This window comes from Schistosoma mansoni, chromosome 2 (assembly GCF_000237925.1).
Source record: "Schistosoma mansoni strain Puerto Rico chromosome 2, complete genome".
NCBI classification, from domain to species: domain Eukaryota; kingdom Metazoa; phylum Platyhelminthes; class Trematoda; order Strigeidida; family Schistosomatidae; genus Schistosoma; species Schistosoma mansoni.
The window spans coordinates 25155674-25181670 of record NC_031496.1 but is presented as its reverse complement, the minus strand read 5'-3'; the positions used below and the strand labels follow the sequence as shown (position 1 = coordinate 25181670).

Below are 25997 nucleotides of genomic sequence, written 5' to 3'. Positions count from 1 at the left end.
AAAGAATAAATAATTATAATTTCAGCAACATCAATGAGTTTAATGCTCTCTCTCATATCAATTCAGTTTCAAGGAAGGTATACTTTTCATCATGCTTTCACAGAAACTATGTAAAAAAATATCAATAAACACAAACTCCTCTATAGAGTACTACTAAGCTATTTCTCTGACATATCAAAAAAACTTAGTATGATACCCTAATTTGCCTGTCACCTTAACGTCTTGATTGTAAGAGTTCTGTCACTAAATTTTGAATTTAAACATCTTTTCGATAGAGTTTTGTTCTCTGAGCTGGATGGTTTGGTCGTGGAGCTTTCATCATCCTTCTGAATGACATCATCAGCACAAACCTGTCTTATGATGGAACCGTGGAAGGAATCATGATATAAATTTTTGTCTAGTTAAAAAAACCCAATTTACTAACTTGACAAAAGTATTCTTCAGCTATTCTTGTTGCCCATTCTTTACATATAGATAATGGTCTTGTAGGATTATTAACATCGGAGCATTTAATAATTAAACGTTTAATTAATGTTCTATTTTCTGCAGTTGATAAATTTTCTAATGTACTAGATATACGTTCTTGTCCAGGACTTGGTGAAGTAGAATGTGATATTGTCATTCCCATGGAACATGATTCCATAGAACTCATACTACCAACAGATGAACGGTCATGGTGCTGTATTGAAAAAAAGTAGAATTTTTTGAGATTAGCGCATTTTTTTGAACCTGACATATTTATGTTATAAAATGAGTTTGAAGGAAGATAACTTTATCAGAAGGGGTTTTTGTGTGGATTTAGTATTTTCATAGTTGAAAGCGTGAGTTAATTGAAGCTAGATCACCAGGTCTATCAGTTAAGTGCTCTGGCGCGAGACTGGTAGGTCCTGGGTTCGACCTTCGCGCGGCGAGGTCGTGGATGGGCACTGCTGAGGAGTCATACATTAGGACGAAACGGCCGTCCAGTGCTTCTAGGTTTTCCTTGGTGGTCTAGCTTCCATTGACTCACGCTTTCAACTATGAAGATAACATTGATTTAAAATACTTTTATGAAGTATAAATGTAAGATACTCTGTAGCGCTACATCAAATGATAACTTTTGATTCAATCGTGTCACTTAAGTGTAATATAATCACGGTCTAAGTGAATCAATGTAACATACACTATGTTTTCACCTAAGTTAGTGGTTGGAAGCAGTCAGCAAGAAACATTATTTTTGAGTTTAATCTAAGCTGGTGTATACATCCAATTTTACTTAAAATCCTGAGGAAACTGATACTTCATATGAAACTAGGATCTAAGCCACCCAATCTGAGATTTCACTATTGTGCTATTCAGGTAGTGACTGACCTTCTGTAAGACTGGGGTATTCACAATTAACACCTAATTCCTAATTTTTTTAGTCATCTTAAGTATTATGTTTTCATATAATGAATTCATCCCTTCAGAGTTTGCTTTTAATTAGCTTTCAACTTTAATAATACCGACTTAGTCAGATTTAAACCATAAGGTGATCATCGAAAAAGTACCCACTCTAATTTCAGTTTCAGTATATATATTAAGCTTACATTTAAGACTGACTATTTTTTACCATTGTCATTATATTTGTATGTAGTTTTAAAAGACGTTAACATGCTTTTCTCCTAATCACTAATTACCTTTACAATAATAATAATAGTGATCGAAAACAGCACTAATTTGAGAGTTACACGTGATAGACCTTACTAACATTTAGGCTATACGACAAGATTCTAAGCAAAGACGGATAGTGGCTAGCAGTGGAATCCCTCGACCGTTGATGCTACCTTGACTTGGTGGTTGGGCTTGCCTATCGTGATGAACCAATCGAGCTATACTGGCTGCAACAATCGTTTCTCAAGGTCCTACCATGCCAGACAGGTCGGACGCGCGTTTCGTCCTATTTGGACCTCATCAGCTGGATGTACCTGAAACTCAGAGCTGATGTTCACTCTGGGATCCGAATCCACCTTTGCTTAGAATGTTTATGAATTAAGCCAATATTGAGGCAATATGCACAGAATGCACATATGTCAATAAGAGACTGATCAATTTCAGTCCTAAACATCAATGAGAAGATTCAAGTAAACAGTACCAAGTGAATATAAATGTTGATTTGTTCATAGAATCAACTATCTAATGTAATATGTTCATTGTTGACTTGTTTCAAAATGATAGATTGAGATAATTAACTGATATCATAGAACACTGTCTAGAAAATTAATAACCACTTAGTCAACTATAAGGGATTTAAATTGTCAACTAATTTGAGAACAATCAATCAAAGATTCAGTCATATTTTCGTTTATTGAAATACAGACAAGCAGTGAACTGACTTAATAAATAACGACTTGGAATTGTTTGCTTGTATCTTCAGATTGGTGCTTAGGACTGCAATTGATCAGTCTCTTACTGGCATATGTGCATCCTGTGCGGACTGTCTCGATATTTCCTTAAGTCACAAGCTTTATAAGCAAAGATGGATGATGGCTAGCAGTGAAACAACGGGACACGCGTTTCGTTCTACTTGGGACTCGTCAGCTGGATGTACCTAAATCCCGGAGCTCTGGGATGCAGTTACATCCAGCTGACGAGTATTAAATAACACGAAACGCGCGTCCTATATCCCACTACTAGCCACCAACAATCTTTGCTCAGTAAAGAATGATTAGAAGAATGGAAAACTAAAGTAAACATCAAATGGATTATCACCTAAATAATATTAAAACAGATAATAATAACTTACTCGATTCTTTGCAAGCATTGGTTTACTCAATGTGTTTACAAATTTTGTAACAATATCAAAATGTCGTACCATTTCAGTAGCTAATACCATATCAACAATATAGCTACGCATTGTACGATATTCTTCTCTGTATAGTGAATAAAGATAAAAAATAATCATCTAATGAAACACTAAGTTAAAAACTGAAGGTATACTGAAAAGGTTGTGATCCTGTTTTGTGTATTATGGAGAGTACTCACTGTGAGGATGGTCCACAGGTGAAGTCGAGGAAGCTCTAAGAAGCCCAGAAGGAGCCTGACATATTCCATCCAATCAGCTTTGGGAAGAATATTCTAGAATTGCTACATGGAGCTTCCCTATTGGACAATGCTGATAACTCCCTGTGTGCGGACTGGACAACTATAATGATGATTTTGTTTCTACTAAAAACTATAAATACCTGACAATTTTGTACCATAATCGAGACTGTTTCGAATAACACTCCTTCTACTTGTCTTCTGTCTTCTGATTTGTGACTTGGGAGGGTTCTAGCGTTCGAGTGCTGAAGTATCGTGCGATAGACTAAGAAATTCGAAGTTCGAGATACAACACTCACTTATAGGGCCATCAGATGTTCTGAGTTACCTATGAGCTGACGATTTGTTTTTCATTTATATTGATATAATTGACTTCTGTTTGTTTATGGTATGGTGTGAAAACTGCACCATGATATCGATGGATAACTGTTTTTCCTCTAAAAATGACCAAGTGGAATTATTCACCACTTCTGTTTATTAATTCTTGATGGATTACGCAGTCCATTAGGCTAAATAAACACTCTACATAACCTTTCTCAATTAGAAACGCATAAGAAGCGTCTAGCTCAAAGTAAATGAAATAGATGTTTTATATAGGTGGTAATGTAAGGACCCATATATCGTACAGAATGAATAATTTAACAGTTATGATGATCCCACTGACTTGATGATACTTCTAAAATAGATATTTAGAAGCTAATGAATGATGAGCTATAGAAGATTATTTCTACAATATCGTATCTGTTGTGTAATACGTATATATAAAATCTATCTGATGAAATGCACAATCATCAACAGATCATGCACTTACGAATTCTACTTTACAAACACTATCGCAACTTCTTGGAACTCCCATCATTGGGATTGGCCTGATTATTACAAATAATATGATGCTGGTCGAGTACTAAAACCTACTCCATCTGCCATGTATTATTCATCATCCTAGCCAATAGCCGTGAGCTGTTGTTATATGTTTCAACTTCTCTTAATTATTTGTTAATTTGTGTTAATTCTGGCTTAGTTATGTACAAACTACGATTTCTGATTGATGGTGTGGTATGATCTGTATACCACCCCTGTGAGGATTTGAGATGTAAGGCACAGAAGGACAATATCAGAGATCTCCTTGTTAACTTCGTCTTCTGATTAGACACTGAGATTGAAAGGGTTTGTGTCCTAATGAGCGTTAAGGCCTCGGCCATTTTATCATATTGATTGGGTGGTTTGTTTGGAGTAGGTCATTGATTCCTATTATACATATAATTCAATATTCACTAAATAACTGTATAAGCAACGGGAATTTCTTGTGATATTGGTAATTTTGAATGGAGAACTTCATACTGTAATCAAAGTAAAGCGCTATATAAGTGAGCTCTTGTTACTGTCAAAATAGGTTGAAAAGCTAATTATTCCTCTACGATTTTGGTGCTGTATCAACCTCGACTTTGTAATCAGCAAGTAACAATTACCGTGAGTGAACACTTGCCATCTACAGACTCCGTTTGATGTAGCAGCATTTTTTTCAATACTCTTGGTGTTGTGGAAATACCTTTTCCACATGAAAGAAGTAACTACAACTTCTCATACATGTGCGACTACACAATAAAATTTTTTTAAGATAAGATGAGGCCTTGCTAACGTTCATTGAAACGGTGAGTTTGATGCGTGAATGATCAACTTATAGAAAATATGAGTGCATAAAATATACCACAAGAATTTTAAAGGCATCACATACCGTGTCAAATTCTGAAAAATATTGATGTCAGGTGATCGAAGAGTTAATTCAAATGAAACTGCCGCATGATGACTTTCTAATACAGCACTTGAATAAAAACAAAAGAAAAAAGGTACATCTATGACGATTGAATAATTATAGCTTAACAGTTTGGATTCACTAAATAAGCATTGGAATATATGTTGAAGAAAGTCGACTTACTGATTGATAAAAGCGTACCAAAAACAGAATAACGAATTTAAGCACAGATGTAGAGTGGCTAGCTTTAGGATCCAGGATACACGCTTCGTCCTATTTGTGACTCATCAGCTGGGTGTGAACAGTAACTCTAGGTTCCAGACATGTTGAACTATCGAGTCCAAAATAGGACGGGACGCGGATCTTGGATTCCACTGTTAGGCACTATAAATCTCTGCTCATAATGCTTTTGACTTAAAGCAATATCGAGCCCGTCCGCACAGGATGCACGTATGCCAAAAGAGACCAGTCAATGCAATGTTGAACACCAATCAGAAGATCCAAATAAACAACATAAACTAAAAAAGGTAGATTGATCCATTTAGGTAGCTTTTTAAATATTCAGTTTTGGTAATAACCCTCTTATACTTAGTCACTATGAATAGTCGTCAATATATTATGTAATATACTGAGAAAATTATATTTTACTATGCCATACGGAATTCCTATGATGGATTAAATTGCCAAATCATCCATGGAGGACAACTCACCGACTTATTCGAGGTAAAGACCGGTGTTAAGCAAGGTTGCTTACTCTCACCCTTCCTCTTTCTCCTGGTGATCGACTGGATTATGAAGACGTCAACATATGGAGGGAAGCACGGGATACATTGGACAGCTAGGGTGCAGCTGGACGATTTAAACTTCGCAGATGATCTGGCTCTCCTATCACACACGCAACAACAAATGCAAGAGAAAACGACCAGTGTAGCAGCAGCCTCAGCAGCAGTAGGTCTCAATACAGACAAAGGGAAAAGCAAGACTCTTCAATACAATACAATATGCACCAATCAAACCACACTTGACAGAGAAGCTTTAGAGGATGTGGAAAACTTTACATATCTGGGCAGTATCATTGATGAACACGGTGGATCTGATGCAGATGTGATGGCGAGGATCGGCAAAGCAAGAGCAACATCTTTACAATTGAAGAACATCTGGAACTCAAAACAATTGTCAACCAACACCAAAATCACAATTTTCAATACAAATGCCAAGACAGTTCTACTGTATGGGGCGGAAACCTGGAGAACTACGAAAGCCATCATCTAGATGATACAGGTGTTTATTAACAGTTCTCTACCCAAGATACTTCGGATCTATCGGCCAGACACTATCAGCAACATTCTACTGTGGGAGAGCAAACCATATTTCGCTGGAGGAAGAAATCAGGAAGAAACACTGGAAGTGGATAGGACACACTTTGAGGAAATCACCCAACTACATCACAGGGCAAGTCCTCATATGGAATCCTGAAGACCAAAGGAAAAGAGGTAGACCAAAGAACACATTACGCCGAGAAATGGAGACAGATATGAGAAGAATGAACAACAATTGGATCGAACTAGAAAGAAAGGCGCAGGACAAATTGGGTTGGAGAATGGTGTTCGGCGGCCTATGCTCCGTTTGAAGTAACAGGCGTAAGTAAGTAAGTAAGTTATTAATGTTATTTTCAGCAGTGCACTATAATACAGGATTTAACATTGAAAATAGAGTAACGATTAGATCATTTTCTCCTCGATTCATTCAATGTCACTTTCAGTTGCGTCCGCATTTTCCAAATTTCTAGAAACTTGAACGAGACAAACTCTGCTAAAAATACACTCACATCCATCTTAGCCATTAAATACATGGTAATTTTGGATTACATGTGTTATGTGATCTTGTCCAGCTGTCCAAATCCAGCCAAATAAAGTAGTCTTTGAATTACCGCTTACTAGTCGAAGGATAATTACTTCAACTACTTAACTAATGTTGAACACGTCATTAAGTCGATTTCCAGATTAACTGAAAGGACATCTGCACAAATATTCTGAATGACATCCAACCAGTGTTCAAATCCGTGTAAACTATTTTCTTTCATCAAAAACTACTCAATCATAGGTTCAATCATTTCATAAACAAACGATAATAAATAAACCATACAGTAAATTTCACTAAAGCACTTACATATCATTGTATAGGATGGCTAACGGATCATTACTGTTCACAAGAAATGGATTTGTTTTCCCCGGATGGTCTACATCGTGTACTATTGCAGCCAAAAGTGTAGCAACTTCATCGATATTTGTGCATATTGACTGGAATTCAATAATAGGCAACAAGAACAGAGACAGCTATTTAAGAATGTCTGTGAAAAGGAAAGTCTTATAAGTACATTTATATTATCAACGACTTTAAACCATATTCTTTTGTTATGTCAGGAAGTCGATAGTGCCAACTAGTTATTCAGCGAATTGCCCTAAAACCACTCGTGATGAAGTTAAGTCCAAATAGCAAACGTGTGAACAACAATGATGTATGTCACATTGAAAGACTTTAAAAGTAAAAATCCTCCTCAGCACTGTAATAATCGACCCACATTTAAATTAAGTGGCTGACGCTTAACATTTAGAACACTGAGTTAACATCCATTGTTTTACAACTATAAATTTAGTCCATTTGAGATATTTTGCCGTCATATTCCAATTAAATTGATGAGTAACTACCTCACACTCTACTTGGTTAAACTTTACCTATTACGGTTTTTTACTAGAATTCGTAGACTTACCTCAAGGAATCAGTCTACAGTAAAAATACAATTATTTAACCATGGTAGAATACCATGGTGAATACTATTCAATCTCATGACTTATATTAGCAAATCAACTAATGTCCAAACTGTCGACCATTGAACCTCTTGATATCTTTTGATTCATCTTGTATAAAATTGTAGGTGTGCAATACTGCAAAGTCCTAGAAGATAATGAATAGAGCTTCTCTGTATTGATAGGATCATCCATTCCGATTATTAAACTATATACTTGTATTCAAACATTTGATATTATCAACAATATGTTCAGTTGTCATAAATATTCATCCGAACTGATAAGTTACCACTGGGTTATAGTCATCGATACCTCATATATTGCTGCTCACATTACAATGTAAATCAACATCTCTGTTTATGTCATGATTTGTACAAATTTAGTTTTTATGAGTATTTGTGGCGTAGGCGAGATATCCGTCTAGCAATCAAAAGATGGGTTTACTGTGCAGCAGTTCGTTCCGTCCTACTTTATGGCAGTAAAACATGGCCGATAAGAGTAGAAGATATTCGTACGCTACTAGTATTTGATCATAGGTGCCTTCGAAGCATTGCTCGTGTATCCTGGGACCACCGAGTAAGTAATACAGTTGTTAGGATACGGGTACTAGATAAGGATGGGAAATTGATTGATGAAGTAGTGAAACTTCATCAGTTGAGATGGTCGGGACACGTGTTACGTATGCCCAACCACCGACTGCCCAGACGTGCAATGTTTCATGGTGTAGGAGTAGGTTGGAAGAAAGTTAGGGGCGGCCAGATCAAAACATGGCACAAATCCATGAAGTCACTGACAAGTGGACTGAGCCATGTTGGCAGTTGTAGACTACCTGGTTGGGATTCGCGAGATGATAGCAACCGATGGTTAGAGACTTTGAATGACATGGCTCAAAATCGTTTGCAATGGAGAAGGTGTATCCACTCTTTGTGTTCTGTCAAATTCTAATTTTCTAAATTCTACATGTTACTATCTTTTTTCTCTTTTCAAATTTATTTCACTGGATTATACTCCTTCAATAAAATCTCCAAACCCTAATCTTTCACAATAATGCTTATACTCTCACTACTACCACTGTGTGATTTGAATCGACAACTGCATCTCTATGTTAATGTGGTATGGCAACTCGAACTGATGTACGTAGGTACGAAGTTCTACGTTGTGACTGACTGACTGTGAAAGATTTAGTGCATATGAAATGATGAATTCAAAACCATCTCATTTCCAAATGTTCATTGCATGACTATGTAGCTTACAGTTCAAATGACCCAACGCTTCCAACATATAACAACAAAACAACTCTCATTGTTGATAACAGACGACTATGTGTATACAGTTTCAGATACAAGAAACCTAACCGAAAGTTCACACTGAAGTCATATGAATGTTATTCTTTACATTTTTAAATGACACTGTTAAACTCACTCTTATTAAACTATGTTGTAGAAAATAAGCTGATGCTTGTAGAACATCACCTGCATGTGTAGCATTATGGTATGGATTATCAACATGATAATGTTCTTCAATGACTGTTAACCAACCGACTAATATTTGACTAGGTATACGTAGTACACTAAGAGCATTAAAACTGTCCAATATTTTCATACCTAAACAAGTTAGCGGTCTGAAAAAAAGGATAAACAGATAGTGGATCTATTTTTAGAAAATATTATGTTGCCAATGAATTAGTAAAGTTGAGCTCATATGAAATCAACTTGTATCGTTTTTTCATTTTTCTATTGGTTGTTTGAATTTTCCCATTGATGTTTAGGACTGCAATTGATCAGTCTCTCGTTGAAATATGTGCATCCTGTGAGGATTGTCTTCAGTCCTAGAATGAGCGTTAACTATGCGATGCAGGCGCATCGAGCTGACGAGTTCCAAATAGGACGAAACGCGCGTCCTGGATTCCATTGCTCCTCACCATCCATCTCTGTTTATAATTATATACTTTTTGTTGTACAAATAAGAATCGTCGGTCGGTCACAACCAGCGCGTGAGTTGATTTAAATAAACTTTATATATCATCTGACCACAATTAGTAAGGAACTTAACAAGGTGAAGTTAAAAACGGGAAGTATAATAACATAATAACTACGTCACTTAAAATATTAAGTAATTTGCATAACGAATCCATAAAAGTCACTGAGAGCAAACCATTACTAAAACTTTTTCACGAACTCTAACCACAACTTTCAGATAATCAGAATCTCGTGGTTTGCAACAATGATATCCAAAACACATTTTCCATCTTTTTTCATTTTACATAGACTTAAGGCAAAGATGCAGATACATTCAGCTGACGAGACCCAAATAGGACGAAACGCACGTCCTGGATTCCACTGCTAGACATTATCCATCTTTGCTTATAATGCCTGGGAATTAAGGCTATATCGAGGCACATATGCCAATTAGAGACTGACCAGTTGCAGTCCTAAACATCAATGAGAAGATTCAAACAAACAATACCAAGTGAATTTAAAGACTAAATGAGTTTGAATTTTGAACTAAGGATGAGTTTACTTAATTTTCTGTGGTGAGTGCTTCAATAAACAGATTCTGTGCAATTGACGAATCATCTATTATATGACTATAGTTTTTCAACTCATTTTCACTTCTCAAATGAATAACCTTCCGTTGAATTATATGAATACTTAATGATTTCAGAAACTCAATTAACAAAGTGCATTTGCAATCTTTGGGGAAACTGATCTTCTTCATGACTAATATTGCTCGGGCGCGAGACTGGTAGGTCCTGGGTTCGAATTTCGCGAGGCGAGGTCGTGATGCGCACTTCTGAGGACTCCCACAATAGGAAGAAACGTCCGTCCAGTGCTTCCAGGTTTTCCATGGTGATCTAGCTTTAATTAACTCATGATTTCAACTATGAAGAATAGTGAAATCTCCACAAAACCCTTTCTGATTATAACTCATTATATCATATTATTCTAAGTCTAAAAATTCTATAATGTTTACTTTTTATTAGTTATCCGTTCAAGATCAAATATATTGAAGTCCCATTTATCAAAATTTGATAGGCAAGCTTCAATTTCTGGACTATTTTTTAGAGTTGAAAGTGTTGTTGAAGCATTTTCGGATCCTGAAAAAGAGAATCAAAATCACATAAAAATTATTTAAATTCACTATACGAATAAATACTGACTGAACTCTGTCCATTAAGTTTCAGTTTTCGCCAGGGTCAAGACGACTTGTCGTCGAAGTGCTTTGAGGCTTTCTCAAACATTTAAAACGTCCATTTCATAACTGTGTAAATATCGCAATTATTCTTCCTGTTACAGATTTTTTTCGAGCATATGAATTATGAATGTTGACTGTATATATTCACAAGCTTTCACTAAAAGCTAGCATTCTATCACAATGTTACAGACTGGGAAGCCTGGACCTCGGCAGTGCAGCCATTGACTACCTCCCTCATGTTTATCTTATGAATAAACGAAGTGGAATTTCATCGGAATTCATGGAATTAATATTTTATGGATGGAGAAAATAGTTTCAGCCACTGAAACGAGAGAATAAACTTTCCAATTAAGAATAGGTGTGAGACATAAAATACAAAATTAAACTATTACTATTCGAACATACACTAGAAAGAAATATTTTGATGGGCCGCTTCTGAGAATTCCTTATTGTTCCAAAGTTCGTGGTATAGAAAAAACAAAGTAAAAACATAGTTAGGTAATTGAAAGGATGTCCTAGATGTGTGATTTTGGGGGTTGGAGCACATTCGTAAGATGTATCCGCGTAGTGAACAAGAACGCTAGTGGGAACAATCGAACGTATTTAAGCACAAATTACAGACTATCTCACTAAATTCTAATAATCATACAATGAATAGTTAATTTGCAAACTATTAATCAATTGTCTCAACCTTGACTGTTCCTCCTGCAAATACCAGTCCATCGTCTCCGATTATTATTGTTCATGCATTTTCATATTAATTGCGGTTCGTTCCCGTTCTCTCTTTACCGATCTTCTGCTGAAATACATTCTATGCCTGACCATCACCATATACTACTTACGTGGATATAAGTAACCCACACCACATCCATACGCTTAACAAAACTTATTGTTCAAATACGAATAGAACCTATATTCCATTATCTCAGTAAAAGACATTATCAGTTTGTTACTAGGGTAGTAACTGACCATTATCAAGATGAAATTGTTTACACCCCCAAGTCATGAAGTAGTTATCAGTATTGTGTAATATTTTTAAAGAAACCAATTTAGTTATATCACTATTATCCTATTAAATGGGTATTCTTTCTTACCTTTTAGAGATTTAGCCAAAGATCGAAGTTTTAATAAGTTCTCTGGTTCTCTAGCTAGATTTGATCCCTAATAATAAAAAAGGGTTAGTGTTTACAAATCCAGTTTATCATATGATAATAATAATAATAATAATAATAATAATGAAGAATATTAAAGATTCCCATTGTGAAAATTAGAGCAAAAGTTTGGTTAGTAGGTGGTTTGTGGTACTCTTACTATTCTTGTATTGTTGGCTGTTGTCGACCAAAGTGGTCTTAAACATAGCTAGGTCCTCCAATGAGGTAAAAAAAGAATAATCTTTCATAATAATACGCTACATAAAAGCATTTTTCTTCTACTATAGTGACTGCAAAGCGATGTATTACATACGACCTGACTAAGAGCATCTGGAATCTGATTACAAAACAGCTATATAAGCAAAAGGCATATCAGATACATAATATAATAGACATATTTAAAAGGGAAAATTCTCGGATAAACAATTGTATTAGGAGATGGATAGTGGCTAGCAGTGGAATCCATGTCGCGCATTTCGTCCTATTTGGGACTCGTCAGCTGGATGTACCTGCATCTCAGAGTTGATGTTCATTCTGCAACTCGAACCCAGTACCTTTCGCTTCAAACGCCATCGCGTTATCCACTGAGCTGCTGAGCCCTGATAGCCAATTGCTTGTGCAATGCGGTGAATTGTAAATTCAGTTAGTATTGTTTGTTTGAATCTTCCCATTGATGTTTAGGTTATATAGAGGCAATACGCACAGTATGCACATATGCCAATTAGAGACTGACCAGTTGCAGTCCTAAAGATCAATGGGAAGATTCAAACAAACAATACTAACTGAATTACATGAAAAGAACATAACTATAAAGAAAATATATATAAGTGAGCAATACTGTATTTGATTAGATCGTCATCAAACTCTACCAAGATGTACAGGAATATTTATATAGATATATGAATGCATCAAGCTAATCAATGCAATTTCTTAGTCAATGATCATAATGGAATAAATCCAGTAACTACACCTGTTAGGTACAACATACAATTGATATTAAGTGGACAGATGAACTAATAATAAGAATAATGAAATAACTGAAGACAATGGTGGACGATTGTTCTATTTCATGGATTGGTTGAAGTTAGACACTAACATCGTTGGATGCCGACCGGCTCAGTGGTCTAGAGGTCAAGCACTCGCGTGCGAGACTGATAGCTCCTAGGTTGGAATCTCACGAGGCCGGATCATGGATGTGCACTGGTGAGGAGTCCCACAATAGGACGAAAAAGCCGTCCAATGCTCCCAGGTTTTCCATGGTGGTCTAACTTTAATTGACTCATAATTTCAACTATAAAATAACTAAGTCCTAATCAATATTTAAACATAGGAAGTAGGTCAAACCTAAATAAACAAACCTTAAAACGATAAACACGTAAAACTGAACGCCTTAAAATTCTCTCTCGTAAACTTCTACCTGAAGTTTGTGCTGATGATGTCGTTTAGAAGGACGATGAAAGCTCCATAACCAAACCATCCAGCTCAGAGAACAAACCTACATCAAAATCACCCATCTGAGCTACAAATCTTCTTCACCATCTCTCTCGTAATGTCAAACTGAAAGATTCATACATAATATAAGCGAAAGTTGACTATTATTGGTTATTCATAATAAAAGAAAAGGGTCTAATCTGATTTCACAGAAAGATCTGTAAAACAAATGGATTGAATCTCCTAGGATTAATGATTATGACTTACAGTAATCAAACCTTCAATTAGATCTGCTGTGATAGGATCATTTGTCCGACTTAATGGTTTCATTATTTGATCAACAAATACATTTGAACTACATATTAAATTAATAGCTTTCTGTAAGTCTTTTGCCACTGGTAATGGACTACGTACACGTGCTGAGTTCAAAATTCCGATGACCTGAAATAACAAAACAGAAAAAAAGTTACCTTTATGCTAATGATTGACCGATTCTTCAACTGTTTTCAATATTATGACTAGTGAACCTGATTTCTTTTCAGTTTTAGAACAACCGCCTAGTGTATAACGTTTAAACTAGTAGGATTAAGAAATTAGAAATGTATATGTAGACGACTGATCCAGCGAATCGAGAAAAGTAACTGTCCTTCAAATCACAATATGGTCGGCCAAGAAACTAGTCAAAGATAATAAACAATATGACTCTTCCATATCAGGATAAAATAGCTGTTCAGTTCTAGTTGGTTGTCCAAGTCAAGTTAGTGAGTGATGTGAGTTGAGAGAGACCCAAAGTAAATGATTTCTGATATTAACATGCAAAAGTCTAATATTAATGACTGAACTTTGAAGTGATTGGTTTATCTGTCTAATTAGGAGAACAAAAGGTCATTTTATAGTTAGAGGCTTATTAAAACAAAGACGTGTTTATATCTATCGAATAATTACAAAGATTTGCAGAAATAAATTAAATCAATTAAATTAACTTAGTATTGTTTGTTTGAATCTTTCCATTGATGCTTTAGGACTGCAACCGCTCAGGCGCTTGAAGCGAAAGGTACGAGTCCCAGAGTGAACATCAACTCTGAGATGCTGGTACATCTAGCTGACGAATCCCAAATAAGACGAAACGCGCGTCCTGGATTCCACTGCTAGCCACTATCCATCTTTGCTTACCAAATAAATCAATTGTTTACACTTATCATTATTCATTGGTAAGATACGTTTTCGAAATTGCATAAAATATTATGTTCAATGATTACACTAACTATTATTGAGGTATTATTTACTAATAGTTGGTATAATGAATATCCCCTTTTACATATTTAATAAACTGATGAACGGAGCAAAGAAGTTTCGTTCAATTTAGTTTTTATTTTATATATATATATGAATTATAGGCTGAGATGGTGGTGGCTAGCACTGGTATTTAATAAGCGCATTTCATCCTATTTGGGACTTGTCAGCTGCATGTACCCGCATTTGAGTTGATACTCACTCTGGGACTCGAACCCATTACCTTTCGCTTCAAACGTCATTGCGTTATCCACTTAGCTACTGAGTCCATATAACTACTGGCTTTTGCAATGTGGCCTAGTTTGATTCATTTTTGTATCGGTTATTTGGATCTTCTCATTGATGTTTAGGACTGCAATCGATCAGTCTCTTATTGGTATATTATGACTTATATATTAGACAGCTTAATCGTATCATTAGTCTGCCAACAAATAGTGTATCTGAAAATTCACTGCAAAAACTTGCAGTGAATGTTATATTCAGTTCATGTTTTATAATAGAAGGTGCTTTGTCCAGTAAATTTCTCCATTAGATACTGAAACACCGAAATTTACCGAGGCACAAATGATTAAGTGGACGCTACATTGACATACAGATAAAAATTTTTAAAAATCTCTAGACCGCAACACATTATCAAGTGAAAAATACCAACATTCAAGAAAAAGACAGTGATGGTATTCAAGAATAGTCGACTATTTACATAATGTGTTAACATGAATTCAATAGTTACCTTTATCAGCACTAATCGGTTCGTGTGTTTTCACGTTCATGCATTAACTTCAGAAATGTTTACATCCGAAATGCGTTGATTTTAAATAATCAAAACATACTACTTATACAATTAACAGTAGCTTGTACATTTTAGTAAAATAATACACCCCGCCTTCCACCACCAATTTCTCCGGGTAAATAACGATTTTTATTCAATGGTTGGTTTAGTTACTTTGTGCACACAATTCGCGTTTTCATATCAGAAATAGGGATAGAGTATAATCGTCTTTTGTATGGCATACAGGCGTATCAAAAACTATAATTTCACTCTGCAGATTCATTTATCATTAAGGTAAAATATTTAAACAGTAGGTACGTAAAACTATTTTGTATATTGGTATAACTTACTACTTATGAGTTAAGTTTTTTAGAGGAAACTCAATACAAATAGTAATTTTAATAATTGGGATCATGGATAAATTAAAGCTAGACCACCTTCGAAAACCTCGAAGCACTGGCCGGCCATTTTGTCCTACTATCGGACTCCTCAGCAGTGCACATCCATGATTCCGCCTCGCGAGATTCGAACCTAGGACCTATCAGTTTCGCGCGCGAGCGCTTAACCACTAGACCACTGAGCTGGCCGGTATGCAACGGTTTTAATATCTGACTTCAACCGATCCATGATCAATAAACGTAGCTTAAAATGAGATACGAAGATCATTCTATGCAGTTTGAGTGGATTAAGAAGTTAATGCCTGAGATGACATCCTTCTTACAACGAAACATTTATGGTTACATGTTGGCGGGGTAAAGATTGAATTAAAGCATGTTCCATACAGGATTGTGTCGAAACACATTGATTTGCTATTTCACAACCAATCAGCGCTAGTGGAGACTTGGGAGAGACTCTAGAATATTGTGATTTAAAAATCAAAAATGTACTAGCGTTTTTCTTACTATGATTCCTACTTCAATCAGCCCTTGTTATTTGGAATACAATTACGTTCCTGTTCAACTGTGTTCTGATTCAAGGACTTGCCGAGTGAAGCAGTATCCAAGACTACTAAGCAATAAGAGTAGCTTGGTCGAAATAAGAGAAATTATAACGTCATGAAAAGAAACTAATTGTCCTAGAGAATAATTTCAAGTACACTGATAATTACATCTATGTAAAGGAGAGACGAAATATAACCCGAGGTCGTTCGCAGATTCACTGAAAATTTTATCTTTTATACATGAATTATTGACACTGATAGTGACGTCATCACAATTGATTGATCAATGGGTGGTGATCAATGTCATACGTGTCAAGTTCTTCTCAGTGCTGATCGAATGCTATCGATCAAGTTGCAATGTAGCCAGTAGTCTAGGTGGCTCAACACTGAGTGCACTATGTTGAGATAAGATGGTGGTTGGAGGTGGTCAACAAGAAACCCTGGACCCGGGTTTCGTTCTACTTGGCACTCGTCAGCAAGATGTACCTGTAATCTTGAGGGAACTAGTGCTTCCTGAAGGACTCGATCCCGTGTCACTCAGCTTCACAGTCAGAGACGTTACCACTGAGCTATTCGGGCCGCGACCAACCTCCTGTAGGACTGAGATGTAATCACAATTGATTGATCACTGCGTAGTGACCAATGTCATGCGTGTCAAATTTTTCTTAGTGCTGATCGAATGCCATCGAACATAGAGACTTACCCATTAAAAAGTTAGGTTAGTGATTATTTTATAAGTAACAATATAACTACAATACAAACTTTGGAATTATACAAATGATAACTAAGAACAATCTTATAAGACTTACTTTACACATTGGTGATGAAAAATCAGGACATCTTGAATGTAATAACGCACTTAAACTAACAATATTGTTTGTATCTATAAAACAAATTACAATAAAGTTAATATTGCAACAAAGTTTTCATAATGAATATAGAAAGAGTACTGATGCAAGTTAAAAATGTTTAAAAACATGACTAATGATAAGCATTATTAATCTTAAAAAAACTATACAGACTAGCACTTCATCCTTTTGATATACTCTCAAACTGTCTTACTAGTATTTATCTAAATTAATTTGCAAAAGTAACTTCCTCTAGTGACTGACTTCAATTCCTGGATTTCTAGTGAGAAACAGTGACCAGTGGAGTTCAAACCACGTCTGTTGTGAGATATCAACTCAAAACAATTGATAAATGGTTGCTCAACTTCGTAGATTGGTTGAAGTTAGACATTAACATCATCAGATGCCGGCTCAGTGGTCTATCGGTTAAGTGCTCTGACGCGAGACTGGTAGGTCCTGGGTTCGAATCTCGCGAGGCGAGGTAGTGGATGCGCACCGCCTAGGGGTCCCATAATAGGACGAAACGGCTGTCCAGTACTTCCAGGTTTTCCATGATGATCTAGCTTCGATTGACTCATGATTTCAACTATGAAGATACTAAATCTTCACAAAAACCCCTTCTGGGAATAACAATCATTAAAAAACTAAAAACTGGCAGACATGACTTTATCATTGTTTGACTGTGTACCAGATAGTACCCAGAGTTCTTATGCTCTACAGTTAGTATATTCTCATTCAAATAGTCTTTCACAATCTTACAGTTCAAATATATTTTAATTTTATTCATATCGGAATACTTTATTATTCATTGTCATTTACAATTACCTATTTTACTCTTGTCATTGAAAATTGGGAATATAAATTTTTACAGTTGGCCAGCAATTAGCTTAGTGGTTTTGGAGAACTTCTCAGGTACAGGGAAAAACACAGTTGTTTTATTTTTAAATGGGATTTCTTATTAGTATTGAACGATATGGAATTCGTGGTCTTAGTTTTTTTTTGGATCAATCAAAATACTTCACATTCACAAACCAGGTTTCGTGTTCTTTCATTCCCACTTTACGGTGTTGGTTAGTATTAGGTGACAAAAAACACTGAATCCATTCTTCATGTTATTTAGCACTGGTCAGATATGTGTACTTTTGATCGTGATAAAGATTATGCTTCCTGGAGGATTCGATCTCTTGTCACTCAGTCTCACATTCAGAGAAGTTAACACTGAACTAATCGGGCAGTGATTGACCTACTGAGATATATCTACAACTAATTGATCATTAGGTAATGATCAATATCATGTTTGTCCGATCCTTTTTAGCGGTGATCAAATTCTATCTATCAAGTTTTGATGTAGTCACTAGTCTATGTGAATTATAATGAGAATTCAATCAGCACAAAGAAAGACTTGACATACGTCACACTAATCACTACCCAGTGATCAGTCAATTGTAATTATACTCTAGCTTTTCAAAGAAACATGGGACATTAGAAGAAATTAGTCAAAACTATTTCCAGTCTTTGTGTTTATACACCATAATTTTAAACTATTCATGTTATATCATAGATATCATAGAATATCTTAACTCCTAGGTAAAGTTAACCTACAAAATTCAGTTATAAAAACTAACTAGTGTAGTGAACAAGATCACAAGTGGGGACAAGGGAATGTGTTTTAGCACAACATTACAGAATATCTCATTAGAATATGAGAACCATATAGTGAGCAGTTAATTTGCAAACTATCAATCAATTGTCTCAATTTCACTGTTTCTCCTACAAATATCCATCCAAGGTCTCCGATTATATAATTGTTCATGCATTTTAGTATCAATCGCTTGCCGTTCCCGTTCTCTCTTTATCGATCCTCTATTGAAATACATTCAATGCCTGACCATCACCATATACTACTTATGTGGATATCAGTAACCCACATCACACTAGAATTAAAATCTTCACGTTACAGTGTCCAGCTTAGTTGAACATTAAAATCCGAACTCATCAATACAAAAATTATGAGACTAGAAACTAAAAAGAATTTCAATTCCCCTCACAATATGAATTATACTTTTCATAATTTTGTTTTTTCATTCACTTAGTATTGTTTGTTTGAATCTTCCCATTGATGTTTAGGACTGTAACTGGTCAGACTGTAATTGGCATATGTGCGTACTGTGTGTATTGCCTCGATATTGCCTTAATTCACAATACTAAGTGAATGTAAACTTCACCCCATTGTACAACCAAGTGGCTATCAGGACTCAGTAGCTTAGTGGATAACACGATGGCGTTTGAAGCGAAAGGTACTGGGTTCAAGTCCCTGAATGAACATCAACTCTGAGATGCAGGTACATCCAGCTGACGAGTCCAAAATAGAACGAGACGAGCGTACTGGATTCCACTGCTAACCACTATCCATATTTCCTTTGTTTTATTTTGTTGTATTTTTCACTTGTAACAATATTTTTGAGCAATTAATTTGTTTGACATTCAACCCCCTTCCATAAATCTTTTCTTTTTTTTCTTTTTTACATTTTATTTACCTAATGTAGGAATAATTAACTTCGTTTGTTTTTTTTTATTTTTTCATTTTTTTTTTGTAATTTCAAAAATCAAAGTGTGATTTTGTTCATTTTTTTTAAAACAAAAAAACAGAATCAAAACGAAAAAAATTTTTTTTAAAAAAAAAAATAAAAATAAAAAAACTTTTTCTGTAAAACTGAACAACAAAGTTAGGATGAATTTTGAGACTTGATTGTTATGAATTCCAATTTTTTTTTGTTTTTTTTTATTTATGACATCAATGTAAATCAATAAATTGTGCACAAGTTTAAAAAAACATTTAAATAAACTTCTTTGGTTTCTATGTGTATAGAATTTAATTTTTTTTAGATGAATCGATTATTCGATTTAAAATGAAGTTTTTTTTATAAAAAGGGAATACAAAACAAAAACCCAGATTATTCACTTAGCAACTATCTTTGGAAATACTATAAAAAATATATATATAGAATAAAGAATCCTATGGAATCAATTATTTTTATTTTAGTTAGAAACTAATTATCATCAGAGGGGGGGGGCTCGAGACTGGTAGGTCCTGGGTTCAAATCTCGCTAGTGCGGGATCGTGGATGCGCACTGCTGAGGAGTCTCATAATAGGACGAACCGGCCGTCCAGTGCTTCCAGGTTTTCCATAGTAGACTAGCTTTAATTGACTCATGAATTCAACTGTGAAAATACTAATTATCATCAGTCTATATGATAATAATTGATAGATGAACCAATCAGATTTAAGATAATAAGTCTTGAATTTTATCCATATATATCCATATAAGTAGTATATGGTGATGGTCAGGCATTGAATGTATTTCAATAGAGGATCGATAAAGAGAGAACGGGAACGGCAAGCGATTGATACTAAAATGCATGAACAATTATTTAATCGGAGACCTTGGATGGATATTTGTAGGAGAAACAGTGAAATTGAGACAATTGATTGATAGTTTGCAAATTAACTGCTCACTATATGGTTCTCATATTCTAATGAGATATTCTGTAATATTGGGCTATAACACGTTTGATTGTCTCTCACTCGTGTTTTTCTTCACTACAAATTATCATTTTACCATTATAGCTGACGTTAATTCGTGATGAAAACATTCAATATCATTTGTAATCCTAACGTTCAACTGAAAATTCTAATCCTAATTCTTCACACTAAACTATAACTCTTATTTAATCCTGGTAAGTAGGTGGACATTTTCAAAGTCAGTTTGGAGTTGTTCAATTGTTCAGTTGTACATTAAACAAATAACATTTTACCATCTTATAAGGCATACTTGAATAAGAACATATCATAACAGCTAGCTCTGTGAAATATTTAAAATGAATAAATTAATTATGATAATTTCCTTTCAGGATAAACTTTTAAAAATATGGTTTAAATAACCAAAGATGGATGATGGCTAGCGAAATAATTCAGGATGCACTTTTCGTCCTAAATGGTCCTTATCGGCTGGATGTACCTGCATCTCATAGTTGATGTTCACTCTGGGACTCAAACTCAGTACCGTTCGCTTCAATAACCATCGTGTTATGCATTCAGCTACTTAATTCTCCCTAGTCACTTGGTTGTGCAATGGGGTGAAATGAATTTATGTTTTAAATAAATTTAATTTGTAGACTTATTTAAATGATGTTCTTAATTTTAATATTGTTTAACATGAAATACAGAAATATAGTAATTTATATCAGAAAGGGTTTTTATGGACATTATAGAAAATTTAATAGTTCAGATCAGAGTCAATTGAAGCTAGACCACCATGGAAAACACTGAAGAACTGGACGGACGTTTCGTCCGATTGTGGAACTCATCATCCGTGCACATCCATGATCTAGCCCCACGAGATTTAAGCCCACGTCCTGTCAGCCTCGCGCGCAAACGCCTATCCTCCAGTACTTTCAGGTTTTCCATGGTGGTCTAGCTTCAACTGACTGATGATCTCAACTACTAAAATATTAATCTATAACTATAAAATAATCATTTAATCACATACCTGAGTTCCGATTTTTTCGTACTGATATAAATTCTCTGAATTTCCTAGAAAATGATAGTCAATTAAAAGAAGAAAAAGGATATTTCATTTACAAATGATTTTTAAAATAAGTCAATTTATTCTTATATTCACTATAGTACAGTAAAAGTGTTATCCAGACAGGTTTTATTATAAAAACGAAAACATTTTATATGATACTACTGAATTTCATTATATAAGTAGTATATTAATAGTTACAAAAACATTCTATCATGTGAATTCAAACAAACTACATCCGCTGAAATAAGACAAGGAATGGATTATTTGAAGTGATGGAAATTACGTAACATATATGTGTGTATATATGCATATAAACTTGAATTTGAAATTCTTAGTAATGGGCACCCATTTATTCACTTGTGTTCAAAACAATGACCACAAGGTCATTCGGTATGAGTTTAACCTTCAGATCATTGGGTTAGCATCAGAAGTTTTATTTCTTTAACTAGTTGATAGTTACATTCTGCTACTCATTGAACACGGAGTCTATCACCACACAACTTAACATTTATGGAAATAAGATTTAATACATGTGACCACAGATGTCTTAGAAATATTGCTCGCATCTGCTGGGATCACCGGGTAAGTAATAGTGAGGTTAGACACACGGTATTAGGGAATGATGGTAAATCAGTTGATGAGGTCATGAATCTTCATCGACTGAGATGGTTGGGCCACGTGTTACGTATGCCTGAACACCGATTACCACGACGCGCTATGCTGACTAGTGTAGGGTATGGTTGGAAGAAAGTTAGGGGCGGCCAAACCAAAACGTGGCATCAGTGCTTGAAGTCACTAACTTCTAGTCTGAGCCATGTTGGCAGATGCAAACTACCTGGTTGGGGTCCGCGTGACTATCGTAACCAATGGTTGGAGACTCTGTGTGACATGGCTCAGAATCGATCACAATGGCGTAGGTGTATACACTCATTATCTTCCCTTAAACCTTGAGATTAAAATTGCTTCATAACGTTCTCCTTCCTATACTATATCCTTATTTACAACCTATCTTTTATATACTACCACCACTAAATTAACTATTTCTATGAATCCGGTGTTCATCTTGTTGTGCTAACGAGGTATGGCAACTTGGATCGATGCATAAATGTGCCTGGTCCTACGTTGTAGCTGACTGACTGACTGACATGTGACTAAAATGTTTCATATCAGTTAAAATATAATGGACAGTATAAAACATCTATTTCACAATTAAGCTACTCTTCTCATTTTGTGCATATTAATTCTAAAATAACTGAAAACAACGGCCATCCAGTGCTTCCATGTTTTCCATGATGGTCTAGTTTCAATGGATTCATGATTTCAACTATATAAAATTACTAAAATGTTCACAAACCCCTTTCTGAAACCCATTCAATTGAATTTATGATAATACACTTTTTCATAGTTAAAAGCATGAGTCAATTGATGCTAGACATACAAGGAAAACCTGGAAGCACTGAACGGTAGTTTCGTCCTATTGTGGGACACCTCATCAGTGCGCATCCACGACCCAACTCAATGGACTCATGCTTTCAACTATGAAAATAGTTAAAATCTCCACAAAACCCCCTTCTGAATATATATTTTTTTGTTTTCTTTAATTATTTTCAGAAATATCACTTTGCTATGTATAATTTATGAAGAATCTATTTTCAGGATAGATCAATATACATATACACCTACATTCATGAATATAAATCAGTTAAAGGTGAAACATGGAATAGATTTTTTTTTTATTTTTAAAAGAATAACAATCACTTACACACACACACACAGAGGGTAAACACACAAACATGCATAGTAACAAACAAATACAAATAAAAAATACCCACAATGGTATCATAAAATGAAATTTAACAAAATTTTCATTTCACATAACATAGTGACATGAAAGTAAATGACATTTGTGTAATATTTATAAGTGTGCATAATTCAAAAAAAAGATATTCATTCATATGCAAAATTATGAAAATAAATCTCCACAACACCCCCACCCCCTTCTGATAATGATCATATTCTCACTAGTGAATGGCTCTCCATAAGGTATTTCCTTGAGTTCAAGTGAGAAACAGTAATCAGTGGAGTTCAACTAGGTCTGTTGGGAGATATCGAATCACTGAAGATATTGATGAATGGTTGTTTAATTTCGTGGATTGGTTGAAGTTAGACATGAACACCGTTGGATGCCGGTCAGCTCAGTGATCTAGTGGTTAAGCGCTCGCGCGCGAGACTGACAGGTCCTGGGTTTGAATCTCGTGAGGCAGGATTTTGGATGCAAACTGTCGAGGAGTCCCATAATAGGAGGAAACGGCCGCCCAGTGCTTCCATAAATTACGGGATAGATAATATTTTGACCAATGATCTCCAGTCTCTTTGATGAGAACTATTTAATAGTACAAAACAGCTATAAAGTGCTTCTTGGTTTTTAGAGGATAACTGATGTGAACCACCAAACAAGAAGCCTTAGCAAACTACGGAAGCTATTTTTAGGGACGTTATTTCATTTAATTCAAAGCTTGTAAAACTGTAACATTTACTTTTGTCCCTAGTCTATTCTAAAGATTGTAAGCTTTCGTTTGATGTATGATTCACTGGCATAGCCTTTTCTGTTTCAGAGCTATTGTAATTTAAACGTGACCTTTTGTACTCTATTTTCTACTCTAATCCCTCAGTTTTGGACATAATTGTATTTTTCTAATTATTGTATGTTGTGGTCAGGTTAGTCATCTATTTATTCATATATCTTTTTACACTATTTTGAATTCGGAATTCGGGTACCGGATCGGGATTGGAACAAAGCAATTGGTGTTCCAGTTGTCTTGTCTTCTCTCTCTGGCGCGCACGCGTGCTTGTCAGCTAATCAGGGGTAGAATAGTTTTCGTCTCTCTACCTCCACTTCGAACTCACGCATACTAGCCTCAAGGTTAGGTCAGTCAGCCTATCGCGTCAAGGTCTTAATCTACATTAGACAAGTTATCCTCGGCACAAAAGTGGGTAGACAGATTCAAGGACGTAACAATAACCATCTATGGTCGCTTCACGATATCAATATTATTTCTAATTACCAATCGTTTTTTAAAAAATTGCCAAGGATATTTGACAATCTCCGCAACCCTTTATTGCCATTTATAATGTGCTCATTAGTGACCAGTCTTGAAAGGATATTCCTGGAGTTCCACTGAGAATCCGTGACCAGTTGAGCAAATCTGTGTAGGGTGTGAGACAATTAACCAACTAAAACAATGATAGATGGTCACACAGTATCTTAAATTAATTGCAATTAGATGTCAACACAGTTTGATTTAGAATCAATGGTCTAGAAGTTAAGCGTTTTTGCGCGAGATCGAAAGTCCTAGGTTCGAGTCCTGCACGAGGAGTCGTAGATGGAAATTGATGAAGTGTCCCACATTAGGACGATACGGCTGTTCAGTGATTCCAGATTTTCAATGGTAGTCTAACATAAATTAGTTCATGATTTCAATGAAATTCGATAAACAGGTGCTTCATATGTATATACCACTTCTTGCATATAGTATATTAGTACTTTTAAGATACACGCATTAGATGAAATGAACCAAAACTGAATCGGTTATTATTGTTAAAGGTTGTATTACATTTATCTCAATTAAGATACTATACAATATTTGGTAATAACAGTATACTTACTTTCCTTGCTCATGTAACACAGTGACTGAGTCAATAACATTGGCTTTCAGTTCATCCGTTGATGTTATTTCATTGTCTACCGACTCTTTAATTGTCGGCTGTCTAGTCTCTGATTTCATCTGATATCTACACTCATCTTTTGGTGAAATCTGAAATGCAAAATATAAAATTAATATTTATGCCTTTATTCACTACAATAAACTTTGGTACAAATTACTTACTTACTTACTTACGCCTGTTACTCCCAATGGAGCATAGGCCGCCGACCAGCATTCTCCAACCCACTCTGTACAAATATTACAGCAAATTTTCTAATATATACATCCAAAGTGTAATTATTCAACACATATTTTAAAATTACAAGTAAGGGTTAATGGTGGCTAGAAGTGAAATTAAGGACGCACGTCTCGTCCTGCTTATCACTTGTTAGCTGGATACACCTGTATCTCAGACTTGATATTCACTCCGGTACATCCCGCTGACCCCACCAGCTCC

General features: G+C 35.3%; 1 protein-coding gene across 1 annotated transcript in view; it reads right to left on the bottom strand.

Annotated features, from left to right (window-relative positions):
- Smp_044060 (putative camp-specific cyclic nucleotide phosphodiesterase) overlaps positions 1–25515 on the bottom strand; it is a gene marked incomplete at its 5' end in the record, with an annotated part of 30081 nt that extends 4566 nt beyond the window's left edge. Inside the window, 10 exons of the mRNA XM_018796189.1 lie at positions 425–593; positions 2748–2891; positions 4796–4882; positions 6983–7113; positions 9043–9241; positions 10594–10717; positions 11910–11976; positions 13665–13838; positions 17209–17282; positions 25503–25515. Of these exons, the coding sequence (XP_018650426.1) occupies positions 425–593; positions 2748–2891; positions 4796–4882; positions 6983–7113; positions 9043–9241; positions 10594–10717; positions 11910–11976; positions 13665–13838; positions 17209–17282; positions 25503–25515 (1182 nt within the window). The remainder of the gene's footprint in view (positions 1–424; positions 594–2747; positions 2892–4795; positions 4883–6982; positions 7114–9042; positions 9242–10593; positions 10718–11909; positions 11977–13664; positions 13839–17208; positions 17283–25502) is intronic.
- Positions 25516–25997: the final 482 nt, after the last annotated feature.